General features: G+C 28.9%; 1 protein-coding gene across 1 annotated transcript in view; it reads right to left on the bottom strand.

Annotated features, from left to right (window-relative positions):
* The window catches only part of LOC111624148 (bromodomain-containing protein 3-like), a 102455-nt gene that overhangs the window by 19916 nt on the left and 56311 nt on the right, over positions 1 to 26228 (bottom strand). Inside the window, exons 8-11 of the mRNA XM_023366943.1 lie at positions 23106 to 23216; positions 7681 to 7809; positions 3755 to 3955; positions 1336 to 1732 (exon numbers count right to left, since the gene is read on the bottom strand). Of these exons, the coding sequence (XP_023222711.1) occupies positions 1336 to 1732; positions 3755 to 3955; positions 7681 to 7809; positions 23106 to 23216 (838 nt within the window). The remainder of the gene's footprint in view (positions 1 to 1335; positions 1733 to 3754; positions 3956 to 7680; positions 7810 to 23105; positions 23217 to 26228) is intronic.

Consider the following 26228-nt stretch of genomic DNA (forward strand, 5'->3'; position numbering starts at 1 on the left):
CTCTATCGTCGCTATAAAAGACGACGGCAGAGGCAAAGAGAATTTTGGGTGCACCCAATATTACGAGATAGACTGACGCATGAAATGTTTGCGACGTTGTATCCAAAACTAAGACAAAATAAATTCAAGTTTTTTAATTCTTTTAAAATGTCTATAAAATCATTTGACGACTTACTCCATATTATAAAAGTAGATATTACCCAAAAGCACACGATCGAATATACAGCAAAATGGCGGCGTAAATCTAGAAGTGCCCGTAAAGCGCCGGGAAAATGCGCGATCGCATGTACGGTAACATGGCAGCACATATATCTCAAAGCGCTCGACTAACGCCCGCAAAACGTGCGTTTTAACAAAAATCTATAAACGCGCTTTTAACGCGCGCTTGGCCAAAAGCGCGCGTTTGAGTGTGTACGGCTACATAGAACTCTAGGTTCTTTAAAACGTGCGTTGAAAAACGCCTAGTGTGTACAGGCTCTAACCCTTTACAAATAAGTGCTATAAATAGACTCTCAGCTATGCCTGCATGAAATATAGACCTAACCAAATCAATCAAGACCGACAAGTACTTTATCCGCACCTTCCCAAATAATATGTTTCAATTGATTTGATTTCAATTTTAATTTACATTAATTAATTTTGATTTTATTTTTAATTTTAGCTATGATTTCAGTTTTTGTTTCGATATAAAGAACAGAGTTTTAAAATTTTAATTTAATTTTAAATTTAAGTTATTGTTTTAATTAACTGACTACCTAGTTACGTATAAATACAGACGATAACTTAACACTGAGCGGCAGTTGCGATTAAGAGTCCCGCTTGAGCGGAGTATTTTTTTCATAAAATTCTAGTCCGATAGGTTCGATAATTCGGCAGATCGCCTGGCTTTAAAACTATTTTTGATTGGTCCCACATCTTCCTAATTTTTAAGCACGTGGAAATGACCAAAAAAGTGAGAAAAGTGAGAAAATGACCTGAAAAGTGAGAAAAGTGAGGATACTTCAGAAAAGTGAGAATAAGTGAGAAAAGTGAGCGACTCCGAGGCCTGGGTATGAAACCATAAAGTTTGAAAATCACTGATGTGTACTATGATAACATTGTACACATTATCTTTAATTATCTTAAGGAAAATAATTCAATTTGTTTCATTCAGTCAATCTGAAACAACTCCATGAAAACGTTAAGAAAACTATGAATTATAAATGCATATCAATTTTGGATAATTTAATTCTAATAAGAAATTAGTTAACTTCAACCAACAAAATTGGATGAAACATATTTATTATATTAAAATATACATTAAAAAGCTTACTGATTTCATAAAAATATACATACCTGGAAGTTTATTAATATCTAAACTTAACTGCCTCTTTTCGTCGTAAGACATTGGTTTTGCATTATCTTCATCTTCACTCTCGAATGAAGGAATGCTTTTACTTTTTTTGGGTGTTTTATTATTAGTCCTTGGTCGTTTCTGTTGATTTCCCGAATTTTTATTTTGATTTGTTGTTTTATTAGAATTATTATTTTTATTTTTCATTGTTTTTGGAGGCTTCACCTGATTTTGGGTAACAGATGGTGCAGTATTTGCTATTTCAGTAGAAGGAGTTTCCTCTTCTACTTTTACTTCTTTTATGTCTTCTTTTTCTTTTCTTTTCTTCTTCTTTTTCTTTTTGTCACGTTTCCTGCTCTCAGCCGCTAGTAAACTTATCTGTTCTGTCACTTTTCGAAGCTGTAGGGATAAGAGAGAGTTTTAACATATGTTTGTCAAATAACATTTCTTGTTATCATGTTGAAAATACAAAAAATATTTTTCTAACTTCACTAATAATATAAAGACAAAGTCAATATATAGATTTCTAATGTAAAATAGAAAAGTAAATTAGAAAATAATGTTACTGATGTAAAATTTTTAAAAATTAATTTATCATCATGAGATTAGATTTCAAAACAATGAAGAAACTTTATATTTTGAAAAATACAAGAAGAGTTCACTAACTAATTCTAAATTATGCCACCAAACTTTAAACGACAAAAACAGGCAACTTGAACTGTTGGATTCAGTGTGTTTACTATAAAGGAATCACTTCAAAACAGTCAGATTAGCTCAGATGACATAACTTTGAGTTGGGTTTTCAAGGCTTCAATTTAATTCCATAATATATTGAGTTGTTCAGAAAGAAATTTCATTTTTTTACCACCAGAGAGATTAGTTGTATTTTTTTGCCAATTTCAATCTAAATCATATTGTCATTATAAATTTTGACATTTCAAGGTTTATTTGTACAATTTTGTTTGATTCTTTGCAATTGTTTTTCTTTTTTTTTTTGTGTTCCATCAAATATGGAAAATTGAAAGCAGCATTTTCGGCATATTTTGCTTTTTTATTACCAAAAAGGTAAGAATGCTGTTCAAGCAAGAAAAAAATTGTTTGCCGTGTATAAAGATGTGTTGACAGAACAACAATGCTAAAATTAGTTCACAAAAGTTCATTCCAGCACCATGTTCTGGAAGGCCAGTAGAAGCTGATGAAGACAAAAAATGTTATTGATTGAAGCAAACCGCTAAATAACAACACAAGAAATCGCTAAGAGATTAAATTTGTCAAATTCAACTGTTTATGATTCCTTGAAATGACTTGCTTCATTTCAAAGCTTGATATATGAGTTCCACATGTTCTTAAACAAAGAGATTTGCTCTGTTACACTGACATCTGTGATTGCTTCTCAAACGTCAAGAAAATGATCCATTTTTGAAGCAAATCATAACTGATGACAAAATGGATTGTTTATAACAATGTCAAATGCAAGTGATCATGAAGTAGAAGAGATAAGCCAGCTCAAAGCACTTCAAAAGTTGATATTCATTTAAAAAAAAAAAAAGTGGATGCTCTTCATTTGGTGGGATTTTAAGGGAATTGTTTTTTGTCAAGCTTCTACCAGACAATTTCACAATTGATTTGGAAGTGTACTGCCGTCAACTGGACAAACTGAGTGATACCATCAAACAGAAAAGGCCAGAATTGATCAACAGAAAAGGTGTAATGTTTCACCACGATAATGCCAGATCTTACATAAGTTTGGTAACTTGTTAGAAGCAGTTACAGCTTGGATGGGATGTGCTATCACACCCACCATATTTGCCAGATCTGGCACCCTCGCATTATTATTTGTTCAGTCTTTACAAAATTTTTTAAACGGTAGAATATGTACTTCAAATGAGGATGTGAAAAATCATCTGGATCAGTTTTTTGTAAGCAAAGATCAGAACTTTTATGAGTGTGGAATTATGGTACTACCAGAAACATAGCAAAAGACATTGGACCAAATGGTCAATATATAATTCAATAAAATAATTTATGTTATAAGAAAATTGTTTTTTTTTTAATGAAAAAAATAAAACTACTTTCTGAACAACCCAACAGCAACTGATTTTTCTATTTTTAAAGTTTTGTAATATAATTTATAAGCAATTTACATCATGTGAATTAGCAAGAATTTACAATAATCTAAGTTTAAATTTAATAACTTTGAATTAAAGTAATTACTACTTTTTAACATATTTTCATATTCCAATAAATTTCTTTTGAAGAGGTGTGGTAAATTACTATTTTAACAGTAAAAGCATTTATGGACTGATCAATAAAGTCCACTTTAAATTTAATTTGTAAATGTAACTAAATAATCAAAAGCACAGCATAATGGCTAATCTCATTGTAGAATGAGTGAAAATTTAAATTTAGATTATTATTAACCTGTTCTTGTAATTGCTGAAGCTTCCTTTCCCTTTCCTCTTCACTATCTTCAGAATCTGAAGAGGAGGAGGTTCCAGTCGATTCTGAACTGGGAGTTGTACTACTGTTAGATTCATCACCTTTCTCTCCAGATGCGGTCTGAGATGATTCAATTGAGTGTGGTTCATCTGGCATTTTGGCATATCTCATTTCAAAAACATCCTGCAATGATTTGAACATACATTAATTAACACAGAGTAAAAGAAATTTATTATGATTGCACTTATCAAGTACATAATAATTCCTTTATCTGTAAACATTACTATACATTTAAAAAAATAAAATAAAAAACAGCATAACTTCTTTTAATTAAAGTAAATTCCTTTGTACTATTTATCATCTTTCCCAGAATAAGAACTGAGTCAATGTTAATTAGCCTACATAAGTGAAGGAAAATAGTTCCATGTTCAATATAAAGTAAAACAATGTAGATAGAACATATTTTCATCCCCTTGTCATATTCATATATTCCATCCCCTTGTCATAGAATGTTGCCGTCATTGCAACATTCTATGACAAGGGGATGAAAAAGCTCATCGGCAGATATGACAAATGTCTCAATCTTCATGGTGATTATGTCGAAACGTAACCATGTCTGTACCTAACCAAACTAATAAATTCATTTCGTTATTTACACTGGTCTTTTTTTATGAACCATTGGAGCTTGAAAAACAGCCTACATATAAAGTATTTGGGTAAATGCCCAGAGTTCCTTTTAGAGTTCAGAGTAGGATACCCCTATGAGTGCCTCTGCTCCCCATAAAATGACTTGGTATTTAATTTTGCTGGAGTCAAGAGTCGGAATCAGCCTACTAAAATTACCAGGAGTTGGTAGCAGTCCTGGTTGCTACTAACAATATGCTGTCATTCTGTAACAGTCCATGCTTCTCTACCATGGCACCACTGCAACACAAAGTAGACAATTTTGGCTGTTAATGGCAAAAAATGTAGCAGTTGCCAAGAAAATTTGCCTCTTCTAGTTGCCTGCCAACAATATAAAAAGGGTTTTGTCAAAGCAAGTCTTCTATCTGTCGCTGAATGGTGAACAAAGACACCATTGCAAACTGCTCATGCTTGTCTCATGATCAGACAATCGTATCTCCTGGTGGTCTGTCTGAGGCATCCAGAGTCTATCTGTCAAATATGTGCACTGCTCCCAACACCAACTCACAGTCAAGTCAAAATGACCCAGATATTGAACAACTCTGCAAAATGACCACCTTGCTTCTCAGCCTGGTAATGAAGAATTTCTCAAATTCAAGCTGTGTGTAATTTCTTTGACTGCATTGTATAGGCATGCCTAGCATTTGCTGACCTGCAAACAACAGGTACACTGAAAATTCTAAACACAATGAGCCTCACAGAACAGCAAGACAGTGCTTTTAAAGCACTCTGATGACATTACAAGATATGCAATTGGACTACACTGTAATCATTTACATACCGAGATAGCTATATGATGAGTTGTTCTTTGATATTAACATATAAATTTTGGATCACTGGTATCCAGAAGGCACAACACTGAACCAATACTACTAAAAACATTGTTCTGGAAATACAAATATAGTTTATAACACATATGTAGAATATTATTACAATGAAAGGGTTATCACACACACAAAACTATTAATGCGTTTCATGTGTATGATAACCTTTTCATTGTAATAATATTCTACATATATGTAATGAAGTATTCTTCTTCTTAGTCCTTTGTCCTTTCAGAGGGCATATTACAAATTGACAGCTTTAACTGTATCCTTCCACTTTTCATGGTGTTGTGCTATCTGGATGCCTCATATGCTATATGTCCTGTAATTGTCATTACTTGAAAGAAATTTAAAATTACAACCTGGGGACTAGCAACCCCACATGAGTAATGAAGTATATTTGCATTAAATTGCTTAAAAAAGAGGATTAAAGGCTTATTGTTAATTTAAATGTTCTGGAAACTTTACAGGTAAGTCAGAAGAAAGTGGCTAGACTTGTGTAAAATGATTTCATCCTCCATCAAGACAGTGTGCCAGCCCATTCAGAACTGTCACTAAAGCAGTTTTTGGACAAGAAAGGCATCACACTACTTGAACACCCACCTTATTCACTGGGTCTAGTTCCATGTGACTTTTACATCTTCCCTAAAGTAAAGTCTGCAATGAAGTCCAGTTTTGACTCAATTTCTGCAGTTAAAAAAAAAAAGTTTCTGCTTACACTGACATAAATTGATCTACAGCACTGTTATGATTAATGAAAAATCTGAATGCAGCAGTATGTGGATGCAAAAGAACATTCATTGAAGGGAAATACATGTAAAATGTAAGTTTCCAAATAATAATTAAGTTACAGCATCAATTCCATTATTTTATAGCCACATCTTGTATGCTCTATTTTATGGAATCTAAATTAGTTTTTAATTTCACAATTTAAGAAAATAATAAAAATTCTCCATAGAAAAATAATACAGAATCTTTGTTTTCTAAATTTGATATCACCTGTACAGTTATAATTTATAATCTTTCAAAAACATAATAATAATAACTCTGCAGATTTCATTAAAAGCAATGTAATTATTATTCATAATATGATAAGATAAAAAATAATAATAAAATTTAGATAATATATATTACACAAGTTTTCAACTTTCACAAAAATATAAAATTAGAATAATTATTTAATATTTGTTATTAGAAAATGCCAGTTATTAATAAATATTATATGAAGGTACAGTAATTCAATAAGTAAATCACAAACAAATTCTGTTTGTCCTTGGAGAAATGTAAGAAAAAAAAAAAAATGTTTGCAGATAGATGGTAACAGTTATTAGCTCTCATAAGATTGCAAAACAATTGCATTTGATCTTGCAGTTTTCAAATACTTTGCAAACAAACACAGCAGGTGTTTTGACAAACAGGATATTGAAGAACAATGAGTTGTGGTATGGGCTAAAGGACTCACAACAACAAACATTACATTCTCAATGCTTCTGATTTATGAAAAAGACTGCTTGTCACAAAGCTGTGTACAAGTGAAATGAAAACGGCACTCCATAGAAAGACCAAGACAACCCTTTTTGATCCAACAGATATAAATAAATAAAAAATGGAAAAAATGATACAGTGCAGCAGTAGAAATTACATGTTCCATTGAGGTGACACATAGCATTATGCATGATCATTCATTATTAAAAGGTGTGTGAAGTATGGGTTCAAAAAGAGCTTACCCCAAAAAGGAAACAGTATTATAGTACTGTATGGATGTCTGCCTGAAAAATTTGACATGTTACAATACAGAATTTTAAATGCCATCATACTATTGTATGATGGCATTTAAAATCTAGGACACTTTTCACAAATAAAGACTATGCAAATGACATCTTCACTTGCTCTTTTTCACACCAGGAGCTAATTAAAAACATACTGAGGTTCAATTCTTTAGTTTGGATAGTCTATTGCCACGCTCTTAATACTATGTAAGATTGTTATTGGCAATGAGTCATTCTCATCCAGAGTCAAAACATGTATTCTTGATGTGGTAGCACATAAGCATGCTTGTAGTCAAAATAATCAAGACACCTCCTAGCATTAAACTCCTGCTGACTGCCAGAAGTCAGTCAGCAGGAGTTTAATGCTGCAAAAGCATTCTCCTGATAAAAGTTTAGCAAGAAGAATGTTTTCCAAAGCAATGAGAAGATGAGAACAAAGTCTGACAGTGGCTCTGTCACCAGGCCAAAAACTTGTATGTAAATGTATGTATTAGCAGAAATTAACATCTATTTTTTCCTCTTAATCCAGTTTGTGATTAATTTATTGAATTACCCATGTAAAAATTTCAATTTTAATAAAAATATTAAAAATGTAATAAATTAATGATACAAACTTATATGTATAGTTTACCTGTAATTTTCTTGCCATTGCAACCACATCATGATCTGGTGGATTATACTTGTAACAATTTGTAAATATTAATCGAACATCAGATGCAAATTCTTCAGGACATCTATATTCTCTATTATCCATTTTTTGCTATGTAAAAATTAAGTAAAACAATTTTAAAATATGAAATAAATATATAAATATGTATAAAATATTGAAAATAAAACATATTAAAATGAACAAAGTTACATAATTAGCAAAGATGATTTGTATTACCAATTATGTGCTTTCAAACCAAACATCACAACAATAATTATAAAAGCTTTTGTAACTATTACTTAGACTAAACACAAATAATCTGTGGCCCGTGACTTTTTCTATGACACATACTATCAACATTCTTAAATGGATTTACATCATAAGTAATTTAAAATAAGTCTGCATGCCCAGTAAACAAAATTTGCATGGTTACATAAGCAAGAAATGTGGATTAGTTATCCATAATGAAGATTCCTTTATGAATTACTAGACTTGACAATGTATGCAAACTGCCAACTGTAATTAATGAGTTTAATTATTAAGTTGCAGTAACCTAGTTTCCCCCCAATATTGAAAAACTGATCAGTATTGCAGTTCTCACATTAAATAATTATATAAATATATATATAGGAAATCCTTGTTAATTTGAACTCAGATAGTTTGAAACCCCGTTAGTTCATAACTGTACTTTTGTTCCAGCCACGGATAGAGATTTACATGTTAAGGAATTCGGTTAGTTCAAAATTTGAAGTGAAAATGCTGTCTTAACTGTAATATGCATATGTTAACTCATTTATTTACACTGAAGTGCCACCATTCTATTCAACTGTAATGTTTCCAGGCTTTTGTGTAGTGTGTGTAGTATGACACCTGAAGAGGAGAGAACGACAGGTACTGTACAATAAGCACCCTATCCATCCTCTACACATACCTTATTTCCTGGGCAAGTTCTCTGTACTTGCTGCTTTTTTTCTCAGTGCATGTGTTTTGTATATTGTGAGTGTTTGGAATGGCTATGTCTATAATGTATGTGATTTTATTGTGTTTGTCAATGAGTCTGGTATCTGGTCTTATGTGGTAAACTGTTTTATCTGTGATTATGGCTCTGGCATAGTACATTTTGTGCCTGCTATTTTCCAATACTGTCTGTGGGATGTATTTGTGATATGATTTGTGGATGTCTAATAAGTTGTGTCTCTTTGCAAGCTTTTGGTGTATTATATTTACTACTTGATTATGTCTGTGTAAATAATCTGTCTGTGCCAAGAGCTTGCAACCAGAAGTGGTGTGTTGTATACTTTCTGGCATGATGTGACATTTTCTGCATGTGTCATTTGTGAGTGTTGTATCATTGTGTTTTCTGTAGTTCTTAATATTTATGACCTGATCCTGTATGGCACTCACGAATCCTTCCATCTCCCCAAAGAGGCACGGCATCCCCAAGCTAACCAGCCGTTTGAAGCAGTTTTGTAGACAAAATTCCGGGGCAGGTTGTAGGGATGTCTGCCATGGAGTGCCTTTTGAACCCACAATTGTTTAATGGTGTCTAGGCTTTTTATATGTTGTGTTGTGTCCATATCATGCAAGTATAAGTTTAATGGTGTGTTATTTGAGTCTTCTAGAGTTACTGCTTTATGTAACTGTGATGTTTCTTGCTTTTTGTAGAAAATCTCTTGCAGTGTCTGTATTTGTTTGTAGTGAAGGTTTACTATGTCAATCAGACCACATTTGCCATCTTTATGTGGAAGGGTTAATGTTTCTACGGCTGATTTAGGATAATGTTATTTATGATTAGTAAGTGTTGTTCTTGTTCTCCTTTGGAGTTGTTCGAGACCTGTGTGAGTCCAATGTATAACTCCAAAAGAATAAGTGAGTACTAGGACAACATATGAGTTTATTGCTTTAACTGTGTGTTTTGCATTTAACATACTTTGGTATTTAATTAATGTTTGCTTTATTTGTGTATGTTTTGTTAGTTTGGCCTGCTGGGATCCTAAATACTTGTAAAACTCACCCTCTACAATGGATTCAATAACATCTCCATTTCCAAGTTGAAAATCGCCTTTCTTCAAAACTCCATTTTCTACGTGAAGTGTTTTGCATTTGTCTAGGTCAAACTCTATTTGTATGTCCTTGGAGTATGAACATGTGATTTGTAGGAGTTGTTGAAGTTGTTTTTGTATGGGTGCATTATTATTAGTATTATTATTAATTAATAAAAATAGCATGCTGTATATGTAACTGTATTCTGTTTGGTTAATAAATTACATTGATTGCATGACATTTGGAATATTGTGCAGAAATGTGTAAATCTCAGCTAATTTGAAACACCATAATTCAAAGTTGGGATTATATTGTCCCTTGAATTTCGAACTAATGAGGATTTACTGTATATATTTTAAGTATTTAGTTGACAATTTTAAATAAATGAAATTGATATAATTTTATTGCTTATAATTCAACCTTATCTATCCACAGTGGCCAAATTTCACTCTTCAAACCCTTATTGTGACTTCCATATAGATATACAATATACACAACTCTAATTGGCACATCTAAAGTTTATAGTAAGAAATTGTGTAACTATAGGGTTGCCATGATCTAAGTGTCTAGAAGAGCTGCATTCAGATTGCAAACCACAGTTTGGCCACTGTGGTTATATATTATGTACAATTTACATGAAATCTGATGTTTTCAGTGTTTTGGTCCAACACCACATCACAATTGTATTGTACAGACCTTTATTATAGAAAGGTTGCCCATGCTTGATTTATACACAAAATATACAAATAAATCATGAAAAATATCAAATAGTTTACATTTTAAGAAATAAACCATCATAAAATTGATCAGGATAGAATAAAAAATAGTTCCATGCATGAAATTATTACATTACAAATGAATAAACTTTGTTAGAATATACTGTGGTTGTTAGAAAAATAAATATAAACTGAAAGAAAGTAGAATATTCAAGATCTTGATCCAAAAATAAACAGGTAAGAAAAACCAAAAAACATTAGTTACTACAGGGAATAATCTTCCTACACTTTAAAAAACTTTTTAATGGTCATAGTACAGCAGTGGCAAATCTTTTCCCGAAATGATTCCAAACTGAATTTAAAATTTAAAAACTCCAATTGCTCTGAAGCAAAATAAAATAATAATTGCTTACAAATTTTATTTTATTTAACTTTTTAATTTATATCTGAAAAATAATAATACACTATATAAAGAAAATAATAATGTGATTATGATAATAATGGAAACAATTTTTTATTTAATGGGAAATCTGCTGTTGTTTATTCAATGATAATTTTTCTAACAGGTGCACTAAATGACAATCAACAAAGTTATTTTTTTTTAATATTGTTCTATTCATACATGCAAACATTTGAATCACCAATGTTAATAAAATCATCTTAATGATGCTAATAAAATTTGCTGTATTTTCACAAACAAGATATTTAGCAATAACTATTTGAAGTTTGAATATGACTTACAAAAATCACAACAAATGCATCCATGAGATCTAACTGAAATAATTATAAATGTCATTAAATTTAAGTTTTCCCCCTCAAAAAAAATCACGATTTTTATTTTACTGTAATTACAACAGACTAATAACATTTTCATCATTTTAAAGAGGACGTACAGTAGAACCCTGATTTTACACGGTTCTGCTCTATCCAATGCAAAGATGTAAGCAATTACACTACTTTTCTTATCCTGTAATTCATAAAAGAAAGTTTAATTATAACAAAATAATTTGTTTCTGAATTCTATCATTCCACTTCACCGTGAGACAAATCATTCATATTAAAACATAGCTGTAATAATATACACATTTTCATTCTTACACTATTGTAGATATTAGGTGTGTAATAAATGATGTAAAAATATGTTTTTGCATATGATTAAAGTCATTAAAGTATAAAAAAGCTTAAAGTGATACATTATATAAATCTTTTATATTCATATTTTTTAATCTGAAATGACCGTGGCCATCCATATTAGCTAAGCTTTGGTTATTAGACAGTCTACATTATCTTGGATGATTGAAGTTCTACTGTATATGAATTCCTAACTATTATAAAATAAGATACAGAGAATGCTGTTTGAATATAAGATAACAACAACAAAACCAAATTTTCCTTCTTGATTACATTCTTCACTGATAAGCCTCTCCCTGAATTTCCTATAAATATAAGCATTAGAATGAATAACACAATCTTTTTCTTTCAGATATCTAGCACAAACTTTCACTAAACTAATGTTTTTGAGATAGTTTATAGCTCTTCATCAGATTTAAACTTAAATATTAAAACATTTTCAAACCAGCATTCCCTCATTAAATTTGTAAATCTAATTAAGAGCCATAGACTAGCTCAAAAACTTTAGTTTGATATAAATGTTGTTGTAATTTTTTGATAAGCATTAGATAAGCAATTGTTTTTAAATATTCTAACCAATGCACATATTATCTGCACATTACAGAAAAAAAAAGACAGATACAGATTTACTTGTTACATGCATAGATTTTATATCCACCTATTTATAGAATTAAAGTATTTTTCAATAAATTAAAGGAAATCCTTGTATTTGTAATTCCTGTCAGTGATCACATTCATAGACAATATGAAACAATATCCTTGTATTATCTTTTAATATCCTGCTGCTATTAATAAAGATAGAAGCAGTTAAATTTTCATTCTCCTACCAATTTTTGTTAATACCATTAAACAATAATATCTGTAAATGATGTGCCATACTTTGGCACATTTAGTTACTGCTAGGAATAATCAAATTCCAGCAGTAACTTTTGTTTTATTTTAGTTAATTTTATGTTATATTTTATTTGTTTCAAATTCAAAAATTCTGTTAAGAATATTAATTTTTAATGCATTCTAATTTATATATTCTATACTACATTATTCTAAACTGTTAAACTGTATGCCAAGAATGGTCAGATTTTGACTGAAAACATTTTAATTAATTAGTAGGTGGCTTCCTGAAATTTGCATCAATTTATTTGTTTATTTACAATCAATGAAGATAAATAATAAAATCAATCAATAAAGATGCAGTCAAGTTTTATAACCATAATCAAATCCATTGCTTTTTAAATTTCTCTAACTTTTTCACACAAATTCCATTTATTAAAGAGGCTAATGAATTCAGTGCTTTTGTCCACTTACAACATTGATTAAGTTAAATAACTAGAGTGATGCAAAAAATATTTCTAATTGAACACAAGAAAAATGATTTACATAATATATGATCAATAATACCTAGTGTGTGTATAACAGTTTTCTGAACTGAAGAAATAAAAAACTAAAAGCATAAGCAGTTCCTAATAAGAAATATATGCAACTTTATATAGAATTAAAATGTTGTGTGCAGTTAAATATGAAGCTAATTTGGCCTAACAACACAATTTGAATGTATCTTAACAATAATAGGAAATACCAACAATGATGATTCAATTTATTGTTTCAATTGTTTCACTGTTTCAATACTGAAACAGTGGAACAAACTTTTTATTCTCATTTAGTAATAAGAATAACTTTAATTTATTCTAAATACCTACAAACAAAAATTTTATAAAATTAAGTTATGAAATAAAAGTAGAGATCCATTGTTTTATATCATTATAACAGATAATAACAACAATAATTATTCAGGGTTTTTGTCAAAAGAAACATTAAATGAAAAATTTTCATCACTGATAAAAATGAGCAAAATATTTTCTCAGAAATCTGATCTATACTTGATACAGATCAATTTTGTTCATTCTGCTATTATATGTTCCAACAAAGAAAAAAATTATTTTGTTTTAAAACATAATGAATTAGTAAAGTTAATACATATTATACATTTTAACATTAATATTTACCCAGTACAGTACAAAAATTCTTTTAGATATTCAAATAATCCAAGTTATAACCAAATTCTGTTTCAGGACACATGTTGTAAGTTGATATAAAACTACAATGGTAATGAAGAGATGCAGTTCCCAAGACTGCAAGTAAGCCTAGGCAATATCACTTATGTATGTACTGTACAGAGTGTCTAAAATTAAAGTATACCATTTCAGATTACACTGGACATAAAGCTGTTAGATCTAGATTGATAAAATTTTGTAGACATATTTCTCTTGATATGGGAACACTATTTAGTGAGTAAAATAGTTACAATTTCTGTTGCCAGGTGTCTATAGACAGTGCCACTGTTGCAGCAGCTTCAAAGAAACTGGCATGTTTTCCACCATTCTTTGTCACATATTGCAATTGTATTATCACATTAGCAACAACTAAGTGCAGCATGTCACAAATAACGAATGGAATGCCCTACCCCTTTAATTTGTTTCCTTAGTTCTGATAAATCTGCAACCCTATGTTTATAAACCTTGCTTTTCAAATTAGCCCTATAAGCAGAAGTCATAAGACTGAGTTCAGGTAGATCAATGGTTCTTAACCAGGGTCCATGTAACATTACTGGTGGTCCACAGAAAAAAAAAAAAATACTGAATTGGGGGTTCATGGTGATATTTTAGTGGTCTATAAGGTAATTCTACTTCAGAACAATTGTTTTAATGAGAATTAAATTTCTACAGTATATATATTGTCAATTTCTTTATTTCTCATTTCTTGCATAAGAGTTAAAATATAAATTACTTAAAATATTGAATACATATACGACATATATATCTCATTGACAAAGGTCAAAGAGAGATTATAAAGCCGAGGTTTGTTAGGAGAATCTTATACCATCAGCATCATGTCACTTGATAGTGACATTTCTGAATGTTTTCCTTTCTTTTTTTATTAATGGAAAATATAAGGTTCTTTTCTGTGCAATGTCTAAAAGGAGTCCACAAAAAAAAAAAATTAAGAGGAAAAGGGGTCCATGGGTAAAAAAAAGGTTAAGAACCACTGAGGTAGATGAGTAGGATATTGCATTAAAAAAGACCCAACTAATCACTCTTCATTGCCAGATGTGTTACACTGTAAATCTCTCACAATGACTGCAATGTGGGGTTTTGCACTGTCTCATGTAAACATGTGACATTACTCAAACATCCTCTCTAGTTTATGGATGACAAAAGTTTGATTGACTATAAGTTACAGATCATGATGCTCCTGTAACAGTTATGCTGTTATAGAACATACCTATAGTGGTGAAAATTGTAACTATTTTAAAAACTGTCCATAGTTTTCATGTCGAGATAAAAGTGCCTATAAAATTTTATCAATCTCTCCCTAATAGTTTTGTCTCCAAGTAGTCTAAAGGGGTATACTTTAACTATAAACCAGTATATTGTAATCAGAAAACTATATTTTTATGTTTACCAGTCATATCAATTGAACTCTTAATGCAATGAATGTGATTAAATTAATTAATTATGGTATTTTATTAACATAAAAATTCATAGAAACATAACGAGGGACAAACCTGTTCAAGACACCAGTTTTATATTGAGGGAATATTGTAAGCTTCGTGTAGAACTTATTTTATTAATTTATTAGTTGTATTAGTTGCAGATGTATGTTACAGAATTAAATACATCACCTAATATTATCCATATATAATTCATGACAGACAGACAGACAATGATTTGAATTTCAACTGCTTCTTTCTGGTATTATTCTCAGAACCTTATACTAATGCATACAAACACAAGAATAAACATTTCAACTATAAAAGATAACAGTTTGAAACATACTCAGCAAGGTAGAAAAAAAACTGAAAAAGAAGCTGACAGTGAATGAGATATAGTAATGAAGTAATGTAAGTCAAAAGAATGTATTTTATCTGAAGTACGTGAGGCAGCGAGAAACGGGATATGGCTATACCGAAGGATTAAGATATGATTAAACAATTATCTTTTTTAAAGGTAACAGCTCTCAAATTATTTATCAAAAATATGATATATTTGCATCATAAAAATCTCCCCATATTTCACAAGTGTAAATTGGATATAAGAGTTTCCCATTCACTGTGTTGATATAATAAATTATTGAAAACTATAATCTGAATTTATGAAGATTGTTAATTATAAATCTGTCTTTTGTTTAATATTTTCTTTGACCAGATGTAAAATTTAATAATGCTAGATACTTTATTTTCAATATATTATATTTATTTTATAATTTAGTTTAAGTATAATTTTTATAAAATCCTGCATCTAGTCACTAATAATTTTATTAGATCAGAAAAACAACGGATCTTGTATGTAATAATTTTCAATTCCTCCATTATTTTTTATAAGAAAAGAGCATTACAGGTTCTATCGTGTTTCCCCGAAAATAAGACCTAGTAGAGGTTTTGCTGAATTGCAAAATATAAGACCTCCCCTGAAAGTAAGACCCAGCAAAGCTTTTTTTTTTTTAGTTGTAACGGTCATTGACAGATGGTTGAAAGTGGCCGTTGGCTTATTGAAAGTACAGCCACTGATTGGTCAGCAGACAATCATGCCACACGGCATGATTTGCATAAGACTATAGCTTGGGAATCACAGATTTGCATAATGTTACAGCTGGTGATCACTAATTGNTTAATATTAAAAAAAAAAATACTATAAAAAATTAATTATATACACAAATTGTAAAAATTTATAATGTAAATTATGCAACTTCTTTTCCAAACTGCATCAAGAGCAGAATTTTGGCTGCGTCAATCATTTTTTAAAATTTACATCGATTTTCGCAAATTCATTTATTTAATACAATAAATTTACATTATCTTTTTAACAATTTAATAAATTGTAAATTAATATGCATATATATTGCTTATAAACAAGAGAAACATTTTAATCAATTGAAGTATATTTTTCTTTATTCTGGGAATTTAAACTTTAATGAATATTTTAGTGATAAAATATATATAAATATCAGTAGATAATAATGTTTTTTTCCCACCATTAAATTCTCATTCATTCATTTTAAATAAAATTTCAATTAAAATTAAAGCAAATTAATTCACCAGATGACTCAACACGAAATTTAACTTGACAGTTAAAATCTAATGGATTTTTTGGAAAATAAAATTTACATGGAAAGTGTCAACTTAACGTTTAAAAGCAGTCATTCCTAATAAAAAAAAGTCAAGTGCTTTGTACCATTTCAAATGAATAATATATAAATTGAAAGTGCAGCAGTGCTTAAATGAAATTTAAATTATAGACTAGCATTATAGAATAAAACTATGATGATATTCTGAATTTTATATAAATATGTACTTCTCTAAAGACAAACCCAAAAACATTCAGGACTTATGTTTTGCATCATTTCACTCAGTAAAAAAAGCAAAATCAATACTGTGCTGTATTAAATTTTCATTACAGATTTCATTAAACGTATTGTTTTTTAGTAATTAGTTCCACAGAATAATTTTAAAATAAAAATTGAATATATATAAACAAACACTTTAATGTAGTTTCTCCAATTTTCAATGTAAGATAAATACAATAACTATACATTTATATGCAGATTAAATCAAAATGATTTTAAACTTTTACATGTGGAGAATGAATGAGCATACTTCGAATATAAACCCATGTAGTTTCTGTAAATTATGTAGTTATACACACAAATATCATTATTACTTCAACTTACTACCATTTTTTAATATAAGCTAGTTTAAAATATAGAATTATCTTTCATGATAACTTAACACAATGAATTTAGTGTAAATTTCTATTGATAAGAATGTCTATTATAGACAGTTAATTATTGATGTTATGTTTTGATATTCATTTTATTAATTTAGAAATTATTATTTTTTGTTATATTCATTAAAACATTTGTCTTCATTAAAATCTATGAGAGCTGGACAAATAAAGTTAATTTTATTTAATTATACTTTATAACTTCTGTTTTTGTGGGTCAGCAATAGAGCTAATCTATAGTTATAGTATCATGGAAAAATATTACTTTATGAGTTAATAAAAATGAAGACAATACCAATTATGAAATAATAAAATGTCATTCATTAAAATAAATCAATTAACCTCATCTATTTCCAGTAAGAAAATTCATATTGTTAGTTTTTTGTATTATTTTTCTTAAATCTTATGCAGTAATTCATGAAAAATTCAGCTGAATGTTAAGTATTAATCAAGGTTTTAGCAAAAAAATTTTCTTGTAAAAATAAAATTTGATGATTAAAATCATGCAAAATAAAAAGCAAGTTAGGTTAATGATTGACTTTTACTTAACCAAACATTCTTTCAAATGCATCACATTATCCAAAACAATTATTATATACTGATATTTTATTATTATTTTACCAGTTTCAATAACTATATATATCATGTTATATTATTAAATATGTAGAATTCATACTTATTTATACAACATGAAGAAATGTTTTTTTTTTCTTAACTCAAGGTAATCATTCCTTAATTTTTGTTTTGCTTTATAAATTTCCAAAATGCAATAGTGCAGCAGTGATTTATGCAGTTTCATTTCATAAAATTTTAAAACAACAAACCTTAAATCTATACATTGATATTCTAACTATTACATGCCAACTGCAAAATGCATTATTTGTGATAAATCTTGTATTAATATGATAACTTAAGTAAAGGTTACGAAATATTGAACCAATGCTGGTCATCTTGTGATGAGTTGCATCATTCATGTTATACTCTATTATGCCATCTACTGATAAAAATGAAAAAAGGAAAGTAAACTGTTTCTTTCAATGTCAGCCACTGCTTTGTGCTGTTAGAGCTTGTAAGTGTTATGTCAACAATTAACAGTACATTATGTCCAAGATGTGCAAGTTGACATGTAAAGAAAAGAAATTCAACAAAGTCTTAATATGCCACAAATTTCTCAGAAATTAAACTATTCCCATTCCACTGTTGGTTGTAACATTGCAAAGATTAAGATATTTGGAAATGTGAATAATTTACTCTGTAGTGCATGGCTACATACATGGCTACATACCAAGGAATAACAAAAGTCTTTATTGTTTGAGCCCAAAATATTGATCTGTTACATCTGAGAAAGTGACAACAGAGTGGAAAGTATTAGCAGAAATGGTCACAAGTCCATGTATTGTTTGCAAGAGGATCTGCAAAGCAGGAATTTTAATATGTAAAACAAGGAATAAAGGTGGCAAGATCGACATGCACAAAAAGCATTACAATTGAACAACAGAACAATGGCAATGCATCAGTTTTCAAATGAGAGCTGTTTCTCATTATTCTAGTAACCAGTCCCAACTTGTACAATGCAAAATAAATATAAGATATTTTTCAAAATGCCTTGAGGTCCATAAAATATGCTCCTTCAATAATATCAATAATGATTTGAGTGCAATCACCTCCAATGATAATGGAGGCATTATTTCATGGATGGCACACTGAATTCAAATCAGTATGAAATTGTTATAGAATGTCATTTCATCAACATAGCCAGAGATATATATGAATTGGAATCATCTACTTTCTAATGATTTGGCACTCTGCCACATCTCCAGACAAGTAAGTGTACATTTCTGGTTTTAATGGTATTTAATATTTTTAAAATATTAAACAATTGCCTGGCAGTTCACTCTTCCAAATGCAAAAAGCATTCTCAGAACGGGAAATAAAACTGCTGGATTGGTCTGGATATTTACGAAGTCTCAACCCAGTTGAAAATGTATGGAATCCCATGGCTCTTGGAAGTTCAAAAAGCATGATCTTAACAGAACAGGGACTGACAAAAAATATTCATATATTGCACCATAATATTAGTCATGATATTATTTAAAGATTGACAGCATGCCAAAGAGAATTCAGACTTTTATTTAAGAATGTCACAAAATATTAATGGATACAATGTATACATTAATGTATTAGTATCTTTTTTTCCATAAATATTATGTATTAATTTTTATTTGTTTAGTAATCATCATCAAGCATATCCTCAAAATAAGCTTCTGCAAGAGTAAGAATAACTTGTAGATTGTGGATAACAAATATAATGTTTAAAACTATTCTGAGAAGATTGTAGTGAACTGAGCTTTATAGCTCTTATTTTCCTCCTATATTAATTGCTTCTTAGCATTAATACATTATCTCCATCATAGGTTAGACTTAATTATTATCATTCTGTTGATTCAGATAAATTCAGAAGTGAATACTTTAAGAAATCTTGCTATACAAATAAAAATTAGAATAATTCAATATTCATAAGTTGTAAAAAACGATATTGACCAATAAATGATAGAATCAAAATACTGCAGTGAGTGATTTCTTGCAATATATGATATTAGTACCTTTTAAATAAATTATTTCTAAAATGTCTAATTCTGTAATGCATCTGTTTAACAAACTTATATTTTCATTACAAAACAATATTTTTTCCTTTTACTTTTTTAATGAAAATAACAAATGAACAATATTTTTGATATAGCTTCTAAACAATCAGCAAATACCAATGTAAGTATTCTTCCAAGTGAGCAAAAGAAGCCTTAAATTTAAAATTCAAAACAGAAGATTAAAGTATGATCAGAACACTATCTTTATTGAGAGTTCTTTTGGTTTAGATAAAAGCATATATTTTCCAACTCATAATAATGCAGGAAAAAAATACATAAACCATGGAAGCTGGGAAGCTATCTTTTGGCCCAAAATGTTCAATATCTTTACAATCTTCACTTAATAGTCAAAACAAAGAGGAAAAGATAATGTTAGCAATGTTGTTGGCAGGGCAAAAGAAGAGAAATAACTCAATTATCCAACCAAAGATCTGTGTTAAGTCTATGATCTACGAAAATCTGGAAATTATACAAAGAAAATGCTGCTATATTTTTGTGATAGTCTAAGATAATTGCATTTCTTTTTAAAGTCAAAAACAGTGACAACATCACATCTTATTCAGCTTAAAGCTAAGTAGATGCATCTGTTCACATATAAGTATCAAAATATTTTTATACCAAACTGTATGAATTGTTAAAAACTGTAATTATCTTCAAAAGAAGTTTTTCAATGTTGATGAAATTGGATTTTAATAAGCCTTAACCATTAAAGTTTGCTTTACCATCATCTTAGCACATAATACTGTAGAAAACAGTCTCATTTTATTTACCATATTATTGAAAATCCAGGAATCTTGTAGGAATTTAAAACTGATTTCTTTTCTCTGTCCATTGTTAGTTATGCCAATAGGAAAGGCTGGATAACAAATATAATGTTTAAAACTATTCTGAGAAGAATCTTCATTTTCAACTGAAACAATATTTCTCTATTCACAGTTCTGTTTAAGATCCTGATGATTTCAGACAATGCCAATCTTCCCATAACAGTTCAGGCATATTCTCAAATTAATGATAATCTATTTACCATCAAATACAATCTACTTTTTAAAACCAATGAACCAACACATAATTAAATATTTTGAATGTTGTTATAATGTGGTACCATAGCCAAGGAATATCAAAAGATTTTCAACATTGAAGATGCTATTAGTATTATAATTTGCAAAATTATCTTTTTAGAAAGTATTCAATACATTGCATTAATGAATTATAAAAGCTTTCTTTACAGTTTTGTGCTGTATTAATAATATCAACAGTGTTGTAAATAACATTGGATTAACAGAAGAATTATTAAATGAGTAATTTCTGGAATTTTATGTTCATCAGTTGACCAATGGAAAATTCAATGAAGGGAGAAAAAATAGCAAAAAGACATCTAAAAACATGCAAAAATCATCTGAATAGTTTATTGGTATTCTCAACATCTGAATTTTTGGTGAAATGAAGTTATTTACCCAAATCAATATCTAAACACAATGGAGAATGACTCAAATATAAAATAAGGTTCAATTATACAATGAAAAGAACAAATGCAGCTACTGGATACAAAATATTCTATAACACAAACTGCAACAAGACCCAGAAGACTCAGTTGGCCTTCAGCTTCATATTAACAACAATATCATCTCCTGATGTGCCTTTCTAATTTTATTAATAACCCTTTCAACCCAGCCAAGTTCATGCAAGATAATCAAATTGGCACTTCTCCAAGAAGAAAAATAATTTTTCTAATCACTGTTAATTCATAAATTCATTTGTAAATTAAAGTTATAGATTTCAAAACTTTCTTTATGTTTAATTGTTTTTCATTCACAAGTTTTTTAATTTATAGATCTTTTTCATTTATTATCAATCTTTCCTTTTTATTACATTATGTATATTCAGTCAAAAGGATTAATAAAATAATTTTTATTATATAATGTACATACACGTTCATTACATATTTCACTTAATTTTACTTATTTATATTAATTATAAAAATTTCACTTCATTTAATTGCATAAAAGCAAGAAATCTTACATTGATGATAGCTTACACATTCCCCAAATTTTATGCATTTCTATAGCAAAACTGAACTAAATCTGCATTATCTTTGTTTATGCATGTGTTCCAAGAATAAAACTCCTGCATAAATCACAACTGCAGTGTATTTAGATAAACTTTTTCTCCATAACTTAATTTTAAGATATGTAGGTCAATAATGAATATATTTTAAATATCCCAAATTATTTTTTCAAACAAATTAGCAATAGAATTGTTTATAATTTTCATCACAACTTCAATAATCTGCTTATATTTTTGTAAAGTTCTGCTCTAGGTGAAAAGATAGAAACTGAAGATATTCTTTTATACAGAATTTACAAAAGAAAAAACATCAATTTTCAATATTAATTTGCACATAAATTTATAAATTATTACTTTGTTTTATTTAGTATTTAAAACTGAATTCAATATCAGGTCAGAACCGAATGCAACAACATAATTTCAAAAATACATACTTATAATTATGCTTAAATGGATATTATATAATTAAAATATATATAATTTCTGAATTTAAATTGTATTTAACATCTTGAAACTGTAAGTATATAATTTTGCAAAAATTATAAAAGAAAATTAAAAAAAGAAGAAGATAAAGTGAAATTATTCTATTAAAAAAACAAAATATTTACTGCATTTTTAAATGACTTGTATAAAAGTAATGTATGAATTCATTTTAATCTATTTATTGCACCAGTTAAATTTTAGCGAACAAAAAAAATATTAAATTTTTTGATTATTAAAATCCTTATATATTACTTCTGAAATAATATATATAAATTTTAATAATTTAATAAACCCAAAACATTCATTTAGTTTGTACTATTCAACTGGAAGACTGCGAGATGTTGCAGATATTATTATTTCTAGCCAGACTAGAAATTTAATGAAGTTTGCAGCCTATATTCCAGCAAATAGGGTATTTATATATTACATATTAAACTTTACAATTTAATTAAGTGTATAATTTAATTTCTAAATAATACAAACACTTGCATATTTAAAACTTTGGATTTAAATCTAACATTTTACAATTCAATAATTTAAAGTAAATATATAATCCTATCACTTACTGCATGCTTCTTTGCAAAAAGTTCTTTTAAAAGACTGTTGCAATATTTCATTTGTTCTGACAATTTTCCTTTCTTTGGTTTTGTGCTATGTTGCTGTAAAATTTAAATGACAAGGATAAACTATAACTGAACACAATAATTTTAATATCAATAAAATTTACTTTTAATTACCTCAAACTAAGACACCATTTCTATAATAATTTAAAAGCTATGTTATTTATTTATCTAATTTTTAATATACTAACTATGATTGGGATTGTTATGGATGCAGCAACTTAAATCTTTATAATGTTACATTAACTCAATTGTAATAAGTTAAACCTATGAAAGTAATTACAATTTAGACACAGTTCAAGTTTATTATTAATTTATAATTTTTGTCTACATTTTTAACAGTAAATAATTATATTTTTCTACAACTATGTACTGAATAATTACAATTATAAAAACATTTTAAGAATAAGACTAGTAAAAAAACATATATAGTGTACTAACAAATTAGAAATAAAAATTTTTATAATAATTTTTTATTTAATTTTCCTTACACCAATCAACGCCAGCAAAATACCAAAACTGTAGTTAGTTAAACTGACTCGAGAAGTTCCAGTATTAAACTTAGTTGTTTCTTTTTTTTTTTTTTATTATTGAATTCATTTTAATTAGTTTGTTCTGATTTTGATTTCTTAATACAAGGGCCTTCTGAACTAAATTTATTTCTAAAAAATGAAAAATATGCTATTTAAAATAAATTAAATCTTGGCTTGCTGAACTTAAATTTAAATTATCCTATGTGAATATCTGAAATAATGCATCTGTAAACAATAAAAGCAATGGACGAAGATAAAATAACATATATTTAGTGTAGACATCAAAATATAGATGTTATGTACATAAATAATTAAATAAATCTGATCCAGACAACACCATTTATCTGATAAACAATTAAAATGAAAAATGCTATCAGTAGTCATCTTTTGAGATATTCAAACTAGTGTATCAAACATTTCTAGAAGTATAAATTGAGAGAAAATTAAAAACAGGAAGATTTATGAGGGGATGGCATAATGTTAGGTCATCGATTTTGATCAAAGTTGGTGAGGTTATAGTGCATTCTCAACAACTGACATGTGCCAAGCAAGCAAGGTGCAATACTCAAAATTAAAGTTGAGGTTGAAAATTGCAAATCATTTAAAACTTTTAGAATTTCCCCCATTTGTAGAGTGTCTGGTGGCTCAGTGAAAATGTGTTGGTTTCATAATTGCAAATTTGATGTTTCAAATCTCTATGGTATCAATGTAATTTTTTTAAATACAAAACTATAAGTTTTAATTTATTCTTAGTATTTTAAAATTTATTACATTTATTTAAAATTATTTTTGAATACTCATGTACTGTACCAGTATATATGGGATTCATACTAACATTTATCTATCTATAATTTATTTGGGAAGAGGATTGTATTTAAACAAAATTGCATTTTTTAAGGCCAATTTTGTTAATAAAAAAGACATTTTTATTAACATTATTCAATCTGTTTTCTTTCTGGGATTCAAACATAATATATCATTTAAATCTGAAAACAACTCAATCTATTTCATTTCTTTAAATAAAATTTATATATTTTCCCCTCATTTTAACTGGAATAAAAATAAATAGCAATTTTAAAATTTTTTCAAAGATTTAAAATTTTTCAAATTTTTTCAAAAATTTCAAATTTTTCAAATTTGAAAAATTTCAAATTGCTCAAATAATCTGAATTTCAAATTATTTGAGATTTTGAAATTTACAATGAAATTTTATTTTCAGAACAAATTTAAAAATTTTGAATAATTGAAACATGCTTTTATAGCTTATTTGGTATATTTTTAATAAAAATATATATATAATAAAATACACTCATTGAAAAAAGTTATGCACTTATCAGGATGGTGTTGAAATTGAATAAAACTATAATACTAATGAGGACATAATGCTGATTGTAAAAACTGATTACATCATAGCAAAAGTACAATTTCCTGTGAAACAATACAATTTAAAGCAGACACCATATAATATCCTATGACAGTTTTGTCTGCAGATACTGCAATTGGCACTCCAGATCGCTCTCTCTTTCACACAGATGGCTAAAGCTGTTATCTGGCCCTGCAAGCATTTGACAAGTACCAAATCTGACAATTGGATAGGCCAAGCAAATGTGGTAACATGACAGATAAATTCCTAGAAAATGGTTGTTTGCATCTCTGCCACATAACAACACTTGAGACTGAAGGATTTCCAAATGTACCACTGTGTCATCAACATCTCTTGTACCACTACTAAGGATAACTTATTGTAATATGAGATGGCTCCCCAAACTAGCATGCCAGCAATGTGGACAGCGCATGGTTTAACAAAAAAAGTGAAACTGAAGTATTCACCAGTAGTACTTTGCACTCCAACATCATTGTCATTCACTCCCAAACTGAACTGGGATTTGCTGCTAATGATAATATGATGCTAGTCCATGCTTCCTTGTCACACCACCACTACAAACAAAGCCAATGATATTGGGATGCTAATGGCAGGACACACAGCAATCACTGTGCATGCAAATTTTCATCTGATATTCACTAACAATAGTATGGAAAAAGACAGGGCTTTGTTGAAAGGCTTCCATTTATCTCTGAATGCCAGACAAAGATGCCATTACAATTGTTTGGACTTCTCTCACAATCAGACAATCATGTCTTATGATAGTCTTATGCCTAATGCATCTGCTCCCAACATGTCACAGTCAGGTCAGAATGGTCCAGATGGCAATTCAGCAAAATGTCATACTGCTTCCCTTAGATTGACAGAGTTTGACAAAAAACTAACAGCTGTGTTTAATATTTTTGCATTGTAAAGTCATGCCTGGTATTTGAAGACTCCCAAACAGTGAGCTTTCGCACGTCTTTTTATAGAATATTGGGGGTACCAATTTTACAGCATTCTGGTGGTGTTATATGGTATGCAACTGAACCACAACTGTAATCACTTATATACTTTTCTGAGGCATAGTTGTATGCTGAGTTTTACAATGATCAGATAATTCTATCTGAGTGTGTAACTTTTTTACTCAATGAG

This window comes from Centruroides sculpturatus, unplaced genomic scaffold (assembly GCF_000671375.1).
Source record: "Centruroides sculpturatus isolate CEXI.00-Female unplaced genomic scaffold, Cexi_2.0 scaffold380, whole genome shotgun sequence".
In the NCBI taxonomy this organism is placed as follows: Eukaryota; Metazoa; Arthropoda; class Arachnida; order Scorpiones; family Buthidae; genus Centruroides; species Centruroides sculpturatus.